At 37.2% G+C, this 15,165-nt stretch overlaps 2 protein-coding genes across 2 annotated transcripts in view; one reads left to right on the top strand and one right to left on the bottom strand.

The window, feature by feature from the left end:
* The first annotated feature begins 4,066 nt into the window (after positions 1-4,066).
* On the top strand, positions 4,067-6,689 carry LOC134664168 (uncharacterized). The gene is made up of 3 exons (XM_063520755.1): positions 4,067-4,300; positions 4,516-4,659; positions 5,125-6,689. Exons 1-3 carry the CDS (start codon positions 4,075-4,077, stop codon positions 6,324-6,326), a joined length of 1,572 nt encoding a protein of 523 aa, XP_063376825.1. The 5' UTR covers positions 4,067-4,074; the 3' UTR covers positions 6,327-6,689.
* A 1,814-nt stretch (positions 6,690-8,503) lies between these two features.
* The window catches only part of LOC134663991 (cyclic nucleotide-gated cation channel beta-3-like), a 49,334-nt gene continuing 42,672 nt past the window's right edge, over positions 8,504-15,165 (bottom strand). Inside the window, exons 9-16 of the mRNA XM_063520552.1 lie at positions 12,078-12,208; positions 11,655-11,778; positions 11,196-11,278; positions 10,877-11,023; positions 10,616-10,728; positions 10,047-10,206; positions 9,574-9,759; positions 8,504-9,314 (exon numbers count right to left, since the gene is read on the bottom strand). Coding sequence (XP_063376622.1) covers positions 9,213-9,314; positions 9,574-9,759; positions 10,047-10,206; positions 10,616-10,728; positions 10,877-11,023; positions 11,196-11,278; positions 11,655-11,778; positions 12,078-12,208 — 1,046 coding nt within the window. The 3' untranslated portion in view covers positions 8,504-9,212. The remainder of the gene's footprint in view (positions 9,315-9,573; positions 9,760-10,046; positions 10,207-10,615; positions 10,729-10,876; positions 11,024-11,195; positions 11,279-11,654; positions 11,779-12,077; positions 12,209-15,165) is intronic.

Here is a 15,165-nt window from a genome sequence, read left to right as displayed (position 1 = left end):
CAGCTCACCGCCTACCCTGACACGCATCCTACACTCTTTTGTTGCTGTACTACTAGTTTTCTAGGGATATTAAAATTTACACGAATGGCATACGGAGCGTCGATATCTATGCTGTCATAGGCCTTAGTGAAGTCCAAAAACAAAGAGTGAACGCTTTGGGCGTACTCCCACTTCTTCTTCATAATCTCTTTGAGCAAGAAAATCTGGTCCGTCGTGCTGCGGTTTCTGCGGAAACCACATTGGTAATCCCCAAGGATTCTTTCAGAATATGGTTCCAGCCTCTTGAGCAGTACGTTGGACAAAACTTTGTACGTGTGACTTTGTACGTGAAACTTTGTAAGTGAGTAAAGCAACTCCTCGATAGTTTGAGCATCTCTTTTTCGAGCCTTTTTTGTGGACTGGACAGATGACACTGACGGTAAATAACTGATCGCATCTAAACTCTGTCACTTAAACTGGATCTTAATCTGTTACAAATGTAACCAGTCAAAGAAAACGTACTCATATACCATTGCTCTGTTGAACAAAGTATTGTTTTAGGAAAAAATATATATATATGTATATATATATATATGTACAATATAATTTTAGCTTGTAGCCAATTCGCAATTAGACATAAATCGATATAACATAACATTTATAAATTTCCCGAAATTTCGATATTTTCCCGGGAATTTTGTCTCCAGTTCCGATACTGGCTGAAAGTGCCCATTCCCGGGAATTCTCGGGAAAAATCAGTCTCGGGAATTCCCGGGAGCATGCCCTACTGCTAGTTCAGGGGTAGTCTTTAGGGGAACCCTCCCCCTCTTCGGTAAGACTGCACGTATCCTCATGACGTATTTATAGTCTGTTACCGACTCATTTATGCCGTTCCACCAAACGGCTGCAGCATCTTTCAGTATTAGAGGTAAACTCTGTAGTGCGTCGCTGTCGTTAATATTCCCGACGCGTTTGCAACACGTAGCCGCCGTCAGGAAAGTTTGCACGCAGGCTGGATCCCGTTTGCCGTCGTAGGAGAAAGTGGCCTTCGCGAAGGAACTATGTTTCACCGGAGACGGAGCAGGTCGTGCAGCACTGGTAATCGCTCCTAACAGCTGCTGGAACTGGCTGTCTGTCATACTGACCGCCATGCTATCTCTTTCCCGCAAGAATTTCGCTCTTCGACGTGTTACGACAGGCATAAACTCGTTGCGATGTCACGGCACGGCCCTCACGTTGTGCGCCAGATGTGGAGTAGTTTCCTTGGACAGGTGGGGCGTGAGACAGACAGATATATGTCCAAATTGACTAAATTAACGAATCTCCTACGGCCGAACAGCGTCCAAGACGTACAGCTGTCATGCGCAAGGGGAACCGGGAAAACTCCTAATTTCTGATAAGATAGTCCGTCAAGGTCCCAGGGGGTACACAGGCCGTACAAATCTATCGCCTAGCTAATTCTCAACATTAACAATATTCGGTGAATCGGGTCCTTATTCTAGGAAAAATCTTAACACCGCCATGTAGGATTAGTATGCGCGCTGTACAGTGACATCTAGTGACAAGTTGGTAAACAGTTAAATTGTACGAACATGCGCGTTGTTTTTATGTATGTTAAACTATTTAGATACATTCGATATATTTTTAGGAACATGTTACATGATGTTCTGTATTTTTTTACAGGTTTCAGAAACGAGATATGCTAGGCCTATTAACGCCATCTTTATGCAGATAGGTGAACTATATATGTATGAATGTTCAAGATTACGTTAATCCAAATCTATACATTTGCTACGTTTTAGTAAAAATACAAGTGTCATGGAATGCTTGAAATCATAATTTTAAGACTCCAGGAACATTGGGTTTAAGAACAAAACATTGGGTACTAGTAGAGCCATCCTGTGAGGCTCAAGGAACTAAACATTGCCTAGGAACTGGAAGCTATCAAATTTACATTAATCTTAGTTTGCACATTCGTTATGTTTACATAAAAAAACTAGGCAACACATAACACAAGTTACGCAAGGTTTTGGATTTTTAAAACTACGGGAAAGATAAAATATCGCTAATGTTTACATCGAAATCGAGGACTACTAGCGCCATCTAGTAGGCTCCATGTGAACTAAACATAGTTTATTGATATATTTGGGAAAGTTCGCGTTACAAGCAAATATTTAAACTGAATTAAGCAGGTATTATCCTTTTACCGAGCTGTGCGTACGTTTTTTTATACTTTCGATCATTTTTAAATTGTTTACAAATTCAAACTCGAGAATTTACGCGGGGACTTATACAGGGTGTTTGGTACATCGTTTGCCAAATTAAAACGGCAGATAGGTTGAGTCATTTGCTATCTTCTCAGGCCTAGAAATTTTTAATTTGGTGCAAAAACATTCACTCTATGACAGTTTTTCGTAAATTTAAAATTTTTACTTGCCTAGTAGTAAAAAAACCATGGCCAATTTTGTTTTTCTAAGCATGAGAAGCTAGCAAATGACTCATGCTATCTGCCGTTTTAATTTGGCAAACGATGTACTAAACACCTTGTATATGCAGACCATACGTGACAACAATTACATTATTATGTTAAATAAAACTTACCTAAGACTTAATTAATCCAAATCAATGAATAACTCTTCTCAGTTTGCTGCTCCACATTTAATTAGGTTATAATTAAAATTGCCATTAAAAAATGCTAAAAGATGCGCTGCCGCGGGGGTTGATTTCAGACTGAGCAACTAGTGGAAAAGTTTTGGCTTACCAACCCTAATGAAAAGGGGATGTTTACACTATGCGGCGACCTCATTTAAGACAATAGGGTATGTTCCTACTAGTCAAATCAATTATTGTTTTAGAACTGTCAAAACGATTTGCTAATATGGAATTTATATGAAACATTACATCGTGACGTCACGGTCAACTCACCTACTTTTTATATTTCTATCCGATTTATTAAATAGAACTTATGTTTAAAAATAACTCCTATCTGTGTTTTTCTAATAATTATGTGGTGCTTTATTTCATGCATGGTGTAACATAATTAATTTTAAATACAGTATAATACCCTATTGTACCCACTGTATGTATTTCATGAATTCTATATTAATAGTAATTTAAATTGTATATTTCTCATTTATTCGTAGGTAATGCATGTTAATTATAAGATGTAATGTTTTGAAAAGATGTGTGCCGCCGAGTTTGTTGCCGGTCCCATATTGGGATATTCTCCTCCAATTGAGGGGGACTTAAATCTTCTCGAGGCAGAGGTGTAGAGTTGGAGCTGGTATGGCTTTATTTGACGTTCATAAGCGCATTGTAATATGCCTACTTGAATAAAAAAATATATTCGAGAATAAAAAACTCACAAACATCTGTGTGGAATTAAAAATACTTAGTCTAAGATAACTTAATCCTTTTATGTTTCCGTAATAGGTAGATAGGGAGTGTTATTTTATACGTCATAATTTCACAGAAGTTTGACGTTTAAAATAGCACTTGCACTGCGTGTGCTATCATAATCGTTGCAGACTTTTCTTGGTCTAACTAATTATTTTCATTAATTGATTTTTTTTTATAAAATTACCTACAACTAACTCCCTAATATCATGATATTAGTGCATAAATGAGAATTATCAAAATATTGTCTTGGACAGAGTGCCGAATTTATGATTGTTTGTATGTACATACATGATGACTGTATGACGTAAATTTTAAATAACTGCCCATTACCATGGAACCTAATGATATGCTGATTATTTCATTGTTGATTTTAATACTTGACAGGATTACCATATTATAGAGTCTGGCCCATTGACATAGATATCTAGGGACTGGCCCTACGGACAATAATAATGAGGCATGACAGGGGCCCAGTACAGCGGTGTGACATCGGTACAACACGATTGGTTGATGAGTTCGCATCACGCGCGCTATTGGTCGCAACTAGTTGCGTTAGACTGCACGATTGGCTGGAATTCGTGAGTCACACCGCTAAACTAGTACCATTTTTAGTGCCCGTAAGGCCAGTCCATAGATATATACGTTAATGGTCTGGCCATCGAAACGTGATATTGACCTTGGAACAGAATTCTTTATATGGCAACAGTCAACACTTGTCAAACCCTAGTACGTTGTTTGTCAAGTCGTGTCAATTTTCGGAATAACAAACGGTTATCTTGCGTTATTATGTCGAAACCCATAAAAAGTTCAGCTAGGAGGTTAATTTATACAATGATGTGTAAATTTAAAGCAAAACAAGAAGAGCGAGCCTCTGCCTTTCGCGAGAAAGAACGATATTTCCATGAAATAATGGCTGCCACAGGTTAGTGCACTGTAATGATTTTGATATTTGATGAATAGTTTGTACTCCATACTCAATAGTTATTTCAAGACATATTTCATTGGACTAAAGATATTATTCGTTTAGTTATGTTTTTGTTGTTGGTTTCAGCTTGAAATAGTGGTTTCTCCTACATTTAGAGGTTATGTTCCGATTGTAATCTGAAAGATATTTATTGCATATATTTTTTATTTCAGAGAGGATAAGAGATAAAGCCGATGAAAGCAGCTTAAATGAGTTGAATGATATTAATAATGCTGTGAAGAGTTTACAACAACTAGAGGAAAATAGTCGGCTCAAAACGGAAATTCAATTTGTGCAAGAAATTTCTGCAATGACAGGTATGATATTCTGACAATAAATTAATATACTTAAGTGTGTTCAAATCCAAATTTATATTATATAGGTATATATAAGCATAAGCAAGGAACTGACATTTAGGTAAAAGTAATATCTTTACCGGATGTAGGGCTACTAAGATGCAACTAGGATAGTGCCAGGATGAGGGAAAAGATCTTAAATAATATTGCTAAAACAGTTATTATAGAAATGTATAAATGGATAGACACTAGATGACCCTCACATTGGATTCTGATCAGTTGACCAAAACAATTTATTAACCAAACCACCCGCTATTGTTCCCGGGGTCAGGTCAGGGGTTAGGAACTTTGCCACATAGGGATGATTTAGATCACTTATAATATAATAATAGATAGGTAATAGGTTACATAGTGATTGATGCTTCCAATAACCATAAGCTATACCTTTATTAAAAACAATATATTGTATTTTCTTCTCATTTTCAGATGTTGGTACAGCTACTATCAAAAGAATAAAAAAAGAAGGACAGTCAAATGCAGGTGTTTGGAATACTCCCGGGAAAAAGCGTCCACATAAACCAACAGTTGCCAATTTGGATAGTTTTGACATTAACGCGATCAGGCAGAAGATCAATGAATACTACACAGTGAAGAAACAGGTGCCTACTTTACGTACCTTGTTAACAGATTTAAGAGAGAGCATAGGATTTACCGGATGTCGTGAAACGTTGCGCAAAATTTTATTATCCAATGGCTTTGAGTTCAAAAAAAATATAAACGAACGTAGTATAATCATGGAGAGATATGACATAGCAGCATGGAGGCACAGATTTTTGAGAGCCATTAGTAAATACCGCCAGCAAGAAAAGCCGTTAATTTATTTGGATGAAACATATATTCATCAAAATTATAGGCCAAAAAAATCATGGCAAGGTCCATCTACTAGCGGCGTGATTGAAAAAATTTCCCCAGGAAAACGTTTCATTATTGTACATGCCGGGTCCGAAAAAGGATTTGTGCCTAATGCCCTCTTGGTTTTTAGCACAAAATCTATGTCAGCTGATTATCATCATGACATGAACCGACAGAACTTTTTAAAATGGCTGCAAGAGAAATTAATCCCTAATTTAAGGGAACCAAGTGTAATAATAATGGATAACGCAAGTTATCATTCAACTCAGGTAAATAAACCACCCACAATGCATCAGAGAAAGGCAGAAATTCAAGATTGGCTCACTACCAATGGAATTGATTATGAAACTTACATGTCGAAGGAAGAGCTGATGTGTCTGGTGGACAAATACAAGCCCGACCCAAAATATGAGGTTGACGAAATTTTAAAAGAAAATGGACATGAAGTTCTACGGTTGCCCCCATACCATTGTGACCTTAACGCCATTGAACAAATATGGAGTTTAGCTAAAAGGAAAGTTGGTAGCAAAAATATGGGTCTCAGTGTAAAAGAAGTAGAAAAAGCGATTTCGACGGAATTTGGGACGGTAACTCCAGAGGACTGGAAAAAATGCACTGATCATGTACTGCACGTGGAACAAAAATATATAGAACGAGATGGAATCGTCACAACATTAGAACCATTCATTATAAATGTAACCAGTGACAGGGACTCAAGCAGTGAGTCTGAGGAGCCAGTTGAGTTTTTGGAATCTGATTTTGACTATGATAGTTAGTTATAGGTAGAATAGTTCTAGATTAGTTCAGTTCAGAGCAAGGCCTGTTCACTTCCTAAGAAAGTTATGTCCCCAAATAGTTTTATAATGAATATTTGCTTCCAACTGTCTTTATCAATGTTCATAAAATATATGGAGGGTAGGTAAGTCTACCCACCATAATAAAAAAATATATTTGTTAATGACTCTGTCCAACTGCTGTGGTTAAAGTTCATAACGAAAATTTTATTTATTAAATCTTTATTTGTATTATACTGAAAACTTTGTGAATGCGCTTTATTAATTTCTATTTTTTTATTAAGCTGTCAGAGTTTAATTTTCAGTGTATATTTCTATATGTACGAGTAAAACATTTTTTTAATAAATAAAATAATACAATGTTATAAACATAAAATTGCCTTGAGATTGATTATCTAGTAACTTTTTAAATAAACGATGGGGAAAACTGTGTTGTTTCTTTTTGCAAACTACCATTGACAGTGACAGTGACAGTGACAGTTGACACCTGTTGACAATTATCAAGATTGCGTATTCCTAGTTCATAAAGGTTTGCCATATCTACATATTTGAAATTAAAAAAAAAATCTCAGTATCACGTTTTGATGGCCAGACTTCTAGCTACAAGCTATAATTTATTTAAATGGGCTTCACAATACCTACAAGCCAAGTCTGCATACCTAAGTGACTTTTAAAAGGCTCCTTAATTAACCGGAAGTGTAGGTACAAGCTACAAATAAATTTGTTCATTTGTCACGGTAAGTGAAAAGGATAATTTGTGTTGATGAGGACTTCCGACCTACCTCGTCCGCTCACAAGGTGACTCCGTGTAGTCGATCGTGCCGCGGGTTCTAACGGCTCTGCCACGACATTGCGCGACTTGCGACGGTGGCGGTGGCAACCATAGGTGGGAATGAAAGGTCCGACCGTCGTGTCTCGCTCCAACCTATGGTTGCCGCCGTTGCCTGCGCAAGCCGCGCAATGTCGTAGCCGAGCCGGAAAGGGCCCTCTACGACCCAGAATCTGGGAAGGACGTGTCGTGGGTTATAAAAAGCCCTTCGCGACATGCGATCCGTAAATAACGACTGAATTATAGCCACCCATTAGTCTCGGTATCGAACTAACCAAAACAAATAAAAAATAATATCTGCCAAGTTTACTAAATGACAGTTTAAATTTTTCTTTTGCTCAACATTATTATTTTGATGATTCGCAAAATGAATTTAGTCACGCATTTATTTACGTTACTTTATGACTTGGTTTTTGACTATAGTTTAAATTGTATTTTTCTTAATTACTCGTAATGCATGTTAATTATAAGATGTAATAATGTTTTGAAAAGATGTGTCCCGCCGAGTTTGTTGCCGGTCCCATATTGGGATACCCTCCTCCAATTGAGGGAGGATTTAAATCTTCTCGGGGCAGAGGTGTACGGTTGGAGCCGGTAAAGGTTTATTTGACGTTCATAAGCGCATTGTAATATGCCTACTTGAATAAACTATTTTTTATCTTTATCTTATCTTATCTTTTATCTTATCTTTTGAGTTTAATATATACGCAAAAAAAATCTAGTAACCAGCCCAGTGAAAATAGTTCTCATCCAGCCCTGCTAAAGTCGTTTTGAATCGCTTTAGGTATTTTACGGAGTACATTAGTGTCGTGAATGCACGCAAGCGATGGCACAATACTATAATTAATGGCAGAGATAATCCACTGTGCATACCAAAATAAAATTATTGTTCGTTACTCCACAGCATTAAGGTCTGTTTTTGTCTGAGCACTGTAGTAATTTAGGGGAAGGAGGAATTGATAAAAGGCAGTGGTTTACTAAATTACGACGGCTAAAGGGCAATTTTAGATAGTAGTCGTACACTGTCGATATTTATGCAATTTATGTCATACTTAATGGATTATTAGAATCAGTTATGTAAGGTATAACACCTCCCGTAATATTGGTAAATATTAAGGATATGTGCCCTAGTTTTTTTTATGGCAATAGGTTTTGTTTTTGTTTTGTTAGAGATTGACCTTTTACATTCGTAGAGTCGTAGATCATTTTATATTTTGCTATACAATAGGGATCTCTACTACAAAGAACTGGATCTGGATCGAAAGGATGTAATTTTATCTGCCACAGTAATAAGAAGAAGAGTAATGAGAAACGAAAATTAAATAACAAATTGATGCTAGACACTCTTTATTAGATCATCATAGACATTTAGTAAAAATATTTAATCAGCCAAAATCATGTTTGTTTTTCCTTACCTAGAATTGTTTCTTCGCTTATTTTTGCTCAAGAAGTCAAGTATAAACATAATTAAATAAATACATAAACACCTTATTCGCCAAAACGTCAAATGACTCTATTTAAAAAAATCCTTGACTAGAATCTAACATTTAGGTATACGTCATACGTATTTTCTTTTAATACCATAGACATTCTTAATCTAAGATCAATATTAATGTCATACAAGGAATTTGAGCTTCCACATTAAAATAAAAACACTATCTTTAACACAGATTGTAGCACAATGCAAGAAAAAAGGATGATTTTATTATCCTAAAAAATATAAATATAAACAAATTAAAATGGCGCCCAACGTGGGGCTTTTAGAAGCATTAGGTTTTAATTTAAATACTTAATTGAAGGAATCACAGATTTAGTATAAATTAGATACCGTTTGATACACGTAGAATAATTTGACACTGATTACTTATTCTAAAACATTTAAATACTGCTTCATTAAAATACGGCCAAGTTTCAATGATAAAACATTCCACATGACTTGATACCCTTTATAGGTCGGCTTAGGGATGTTTGTAGTCCTCATAGTCAGCTAAGTATAGCCTAGCTTCATGATTATTCCTCGAGAATCCTGCTCGATTCGATTAATCCGACGAGAAAACGATTTTCGGCACGGGACCTCGCAGACGGGCTACTACTGTTGTATCGTCTTCGTGACTTTCGGATGATTCTCCACAATTCAGTGTCTGGATAAGGCAAATATTTGATGTTATAAATTATAATTAATCTTATAATATCAAATTACTTTACATTACTATTATAATACCCATCACGTATAACAATCATTGGAAAACTTATTCAACTATTGAGGTACCTAATTACAGTTTATCTCGCGCAAAAAATTGAAACTGGTTCTCTAATGGCTGTTACGGCCTTACGGCCGATATACATGTTAGCTACTTCCCATTTTTATCATCCTTGCCTGTCAGAGCATGATAAACTGACCTTGTTTTCTGAGACCACGGAGAGTTTTCTCCTGGACAGTGCACTGGCAGCTCGTAGCCTCCTCACTTCTGGCCCCGCGGCTAGCCCTCCGCCCGCGCCACCACTCTCGTTTGACTTTTTGGACAGGCTCGAGTTCCGACGCCTTCTTAGGCCGGTTTCCTCGTTGATGCTGGCTGACTTCCTTGCCTGTGAAAATAGTGAAAATTTTAGTCTCATCAAGTAGATACCATTGGAAGCAAGGGTCTACTTCTAGAGTCAAGTAGAAAGATATTACTGGCAGTGGGCTTGCTTGGTTGGTAGAACCAATGGCTAGGCAATATTCTTGTGTTACACATATCATGGCCTATGTCCAGCATCGTCTAGGTGATAATGAAAACATGCATTGAGTTTTAAAAAATCTACCTGGCTTGCGGCGTTCTGACGTATAATCCACGCCACGTGACCTACGACGTTATGAAGTAAGGATGATGTACCTGTCGTTCGGCCATGCGCTGTTGAGCGTGTCTCGCGGCGTTCTGGCGGATGATCTGGTCAGCTCGCCGTCGGAGCACGAGCGCCGCTTCCTTGTGGTGGAGTAACGCGCCGTATAGATCGTTGCGGGACAATGCGAATAAGTTCGAGTAGCCACGTGACCTGTTAGATTATGGAGTAAAAATATTTTATTTCAGATCTTATTGAGTAATTAAGTTGTCAAAAAAGTCTTACCCCCTTATTCATAAACGCACTATAAACCTCAATTAGCTAATAATCGTTTGTCCTTATCTGTCATTTTGACTTATGTATTTGTAAGAAAGGGATAAAACATAATTTAACTAAATCAGGCCCGTAAAGTTTTATGAATAAGGGGGTTAGACGATAGATAGCAAATATTTAAGTGCAGTGAAGAGTTTCTGTTAAATAAAATATTATATAGATCCACATTGCGAATACTTTAACTAAAACTGGCGCCCAACATGGGGCCAGTAAGAAAGAAGCACAATATCTAATCTTTTTAAAACCTAAACTTGCTCGCCATTATAAATCAGAATTGCCCAAAACTCACCTGACTGTAGCTGTTCGACGTCTCATCCCATCAATGCCGAGTAAACTAATCTCTCCGAAAACACAACCTTCGCCAAGTGTAGCCAGTACTTCGTTTTCATCTGGTGACATTACCTGTTTTCAAACATATTAAATGGCTTGTGGTATAGTTTCACAGACAATTGACGCAGATCCACCACTCAAGGCATCTTATACATGTTACACAAGAGAATCTATGATTTGCGCTAGTTAGTGAGAAGGAGACAAAACCAGAGACACTCACGTAGCACTGTCCAGATTTGATAATATACATCTGGTGGCCGACATCCCCACGTCGCACGATCACGTCTCCAGGAAGGAAGGACACGGGTCGCAACTTCAAAACCAGGTCACGCAGTAGAGAATCCGAGCAGTCACGGAAGAGTTCCACCTGTTTAAATTTATTGCTTATGTATATAATATAATATTTATTCGTGGCTTTTTATACATCTAACTCTGTAATCGAGATTCTTTCCTTTCTTTGTCCAAATATAATTCGTTAATAGCATTATCGTAGGTGTACAAAAGCTTATATGTTAAAATTAGATAACCAAAGCAGTTACCTTACTCAACGTTGACATGTGCACTTCTAGAGCAACATCCTGTTTCATGTTGTGCGGCAGTGTGTTCAATATGTTTGACTCGTCTATAAACAGAAACATTACGAGTACTTATAATGATTAATTTACTCACATTCCATAATTTACAAAAATTTCAAAATATTTTACGTGAACAATATAGTTTTTAGCACAATCCAGGCCACGTAGCCAAGATGCCAATCGCTTACGTTCCGTAGCGAACGAAACGCAACTGTCACTATCGCACTAATATGGAAGAGTGATAGAGAGACATAAAGCTATTTGTTGTCGAAGCGATAGCAATTGCAAACTTTGCTAGGCCGGCAGCTCCTTCGCGTGAATTAAGGTGCCCGGTGGTAAAGTCAAGATCAGAACAGGTCAGCAAAACATCGTTTGTAATTGGGTTCTTCTCAATCCCAAGCTCAAATATAAATAATTTCTCACCGAAGCACCGTTGTTCGTTCCACGTGTAGTTGAACCAGCAAGTCACACGCTGCTGCAGAGACGCGGGCATGTTCAGCTTTCGCAGGTATCGGGTGCACCCGTCCACCCTCTTACGGTAATCCGTCTGTAATCAAAAATATATGGTATGTAATATGTAACTATTTATTTTTATTCTTTTTTTACAAATTTGCGTGTTATGCGGCTGATGAATTGCAAATGCACCAATTGATTTTAGGTATATGTCAAGGATAAAACATGTTAAGAGAAAAAAAGTAAAACGATGAAAACTTTTTGCGTGTAGGTGAAAAATTGCATGGACTTTGAATGAATTCTGGCTGGGTCTACCTACATATATAAAGAATAGAAATTTTAAAAAAATACGCCACAACAAATACCTAATACAAATAAATGTTTGCAACTGACCCGGGCTCTAGTAGCGGTGGCAATGATGTCTCGGATCTGGCCGATGAGCAGCGCGAACACAAACACACCCATCAGCCAAGCAACCGTCATGAACATGTATTCTCCGGGGTTCTCCGGTTTCGGGTTCTTTCCTGAAAAAATTACGTAGCTACTATGTTTTATTATTAAAGTTATTAAACTAGCCCGAAACTTTCTCCTCATTAACTAGTATGTTACTTTATTATTTGTTAAAATATTATATAAATCTATTCACAGTGGCGTAGCGTGAATTAATCTAGCCGTGGGCGAAGTCGCATCTGCGAGGCCCTTTTCTTTCACTGTGCCCGAAGGAGCTCGCGCAAGGACGAATAAGGACTTCACAATTATAATTAATTACCTCCCAAGTAACAATTTGTGGTACTATAGTGGTCAATAGAACGTTTCCTAAATACCACCTAAGGTCCTATAAAAGACCTAAGAAGGTTGTATAAAGCCGAAATGGCGCATCTTTAGTGCCATTCAGTGATATAGTAGACCTGTAGCAGTGTCAGTCGTGACGTTTTAGGTCTATAAAAGTGATATAATGATGACTCTTGTGCTAATTTGTTGTCAGTAACGCCATTATAGTGTTAATTTATACTATAGTAGCATTAGAGATTCCATTATAGTGCTTGTTTTATACTATAGTAGTATTTGAAATTCTATTATAGTGCTTTTTTTATACTATTGCAGAATTCATAGTTCCTTTACAACGCAATTTGCTACCAAGTTTTCCATCAACTATTGTGAGTGGTTTTGTTGTGTGTTTACTTCACAAAAACGATACTAAGTAAAATGGTGATAAGTAAAGACTTTATATTAATATGCGTTATTTAGATGTCGAATAATTCGGTCCTTAGTGCAAAAAGTATATGGGACGGAAGTTTTACCGTTAGAATAGTATAAGGTTAATAAGGAATTTTAAATGCCCCCTCGATTTATTTATGTTTTTAATAAAATAATTTAATAAAATATTATGATATTCACCATAGTTACTACTATGCAGCCAAGAAGTAAATCCGACGCTTTTATAGGCTAACTATAGAACTTACGACGAAATATTCACCGCCATCATGATTAAAATTAGGGTTCCAAAAGAATTTTGCTGTGACCCAGTTACACTTACAAACTCTTTAGAAAGACATTATGATTTGTTTTAAATTTAGATGTAGTTAATTAGTGTTGTTTTCTTTTTCAGTGTGATTGGTAAAAAAATGTGCTAATAATGGATGTCGATAAATATCTAAACCGCCACGATTTTATGCCTGTATTAAATCATTGATGATAAATCTGAACTACAATCACTAATATCACTGGGGTATTTTTATCAATTCATTAATATTAAAATATTTTGTACGGAACCACATTATGTGGCTTAGGCCTGAACTTATATAAGCAAGATATAAGTAGCCATTACAGATCAAATTTATCATTTACAAGTAGTCGTTTTCTACCTTTATGTATCTAACTCGGTTTATAAAAGACATAAAAACTCAGCTATAACGCTGTTGTCTTTTAAAAGAAAAAAACAAAACCACTATAGGTACAACAGTTTTGTGATATAAAATAGTCATTGTGACGTTTACAGCGATTATATATAATAGGGATTTGAAAACTACTAAAGCGCTTTTTAACGCTATAAATATGTCCCAAAAACGCTACTATAGAGCAAAACAGTTCTATAATAGTGTTCATATGACTACTAAAGTATTATGTATTATAGCAGTGATCTCTAAAGCTACTATATCCTGAAATCGTTGTATATTTGGGGTTTTGTCACTGTTAAAAGACAAAACTATAGCGGCTAGCAGGGAACCTTAATAGCGCAAACTACTAAATTATTATGTACTATAGCAGTGATCTCTAAAGCCACTATATCCTAAAATCGTTGTATAGTTGGGTTTATGTCACTGTAAAAACACAAAACTATAGCGGCTAGCATCCCGGAACCTTAATAGCACAAACTACTAAAGTATTGTGTACTATAGCAGTGATCTCTAAAGCCACTATATCCTAAAATCGTTGTATAGTTGGGTTTTTGTCACTGTTAAAACACAAAACTATAGCGGCTTCCAGGGAACCTTAATAGCGCAAACTACTAAAGAATGATGTACTATAGCAGTGATCTCTAAAGCCACTTTATCCTAAAATCGTTGTATAGTTGGGTTTTTGTCACTGTTAAAACACAAAACTATAGCGGCTTCCAGGGAACCTTAATAGCGCAAACTACTAAAGAATGATGTACTATAGCAGTGATCTCTAAAGCCACTTTATCCTAAAATCGTTGTATGGTTGGGTTTTTGTCACTGTTAAAACACAAAACTATAGCGGCTTGCAGAGAACCTTAATAGCGCAAACTACTAAAGTATTATGTACTATAGCAGTGATCTCTAAAGCCACTATATCGTAAAATCGTTGTATAGTTGGGTTTTTGTCACTGTTAAAACACAAAACTATAGCGGCTTGCAGGGAACCTTAATAACGCAAATTAGTTGCATAAAAGTGATTCCGTATACTATTATACAGTAATATTGCTCTATAGTGGTTATATTTGACGCTATTATAGTACACGCCTATAACGGCTCTATAAAATGGTGAAGTAAACCTTTACAATGCGCGTTGCAATGCGCGGCCGGAAGCGGTCGTGCCGTAGTGCACTGCACGAATTTTAAAATTCGCGAACCGCGCGGCAATAGCCGCTGCATGCTTACCCGCTATGACTTCACCACAAGTCGTAGTCAACGAGTTGTTGGCATTTATTCAAAATGCCACCGTGACTTTGGATGAGACCAGCATCGTGCAGATCTGCAAGTCCAGCTTCCAGGAGGAGGACATATGTAGTGGCAAGGCGCTGCTCTACCAGACGCTCGGCAAAGCCGACGAAATGCCATCACGACGAAGAGATGGAGGCGTGAAGAGTCTACGGGACATCATCTCGGTGTTCAAGGGAACCGATTCATCAAACATGCCCTCTTTCGTGGCGAAGGACCTACATCGGCTACCTGTCGTCTCGTTGGACCATGTTGACGTTTCCAGGCTGCTAAAGGATATAATTTTCCTGAAGGACAGT

The sequence above is a fragment of the Cydia fagiglandana genome, chromosome 4 (genome assembly GCF_963556715.1).
Source record: "Cydia fagiglandana chromosome 4, ilCydFagi1.1, whole genome shotgun sequence".
NCBI classification, from domain to species: Eukaryota; Metazoa; Arthropoda; class Insecta; order Lepidoptera; family Tortricidae; genus Cydia; species Cydia fagiglandana.
Note: the sequence above shows the minus strand (reverse complement) of the source record. Positions and strands in the feature narration are given on the sequence as shown.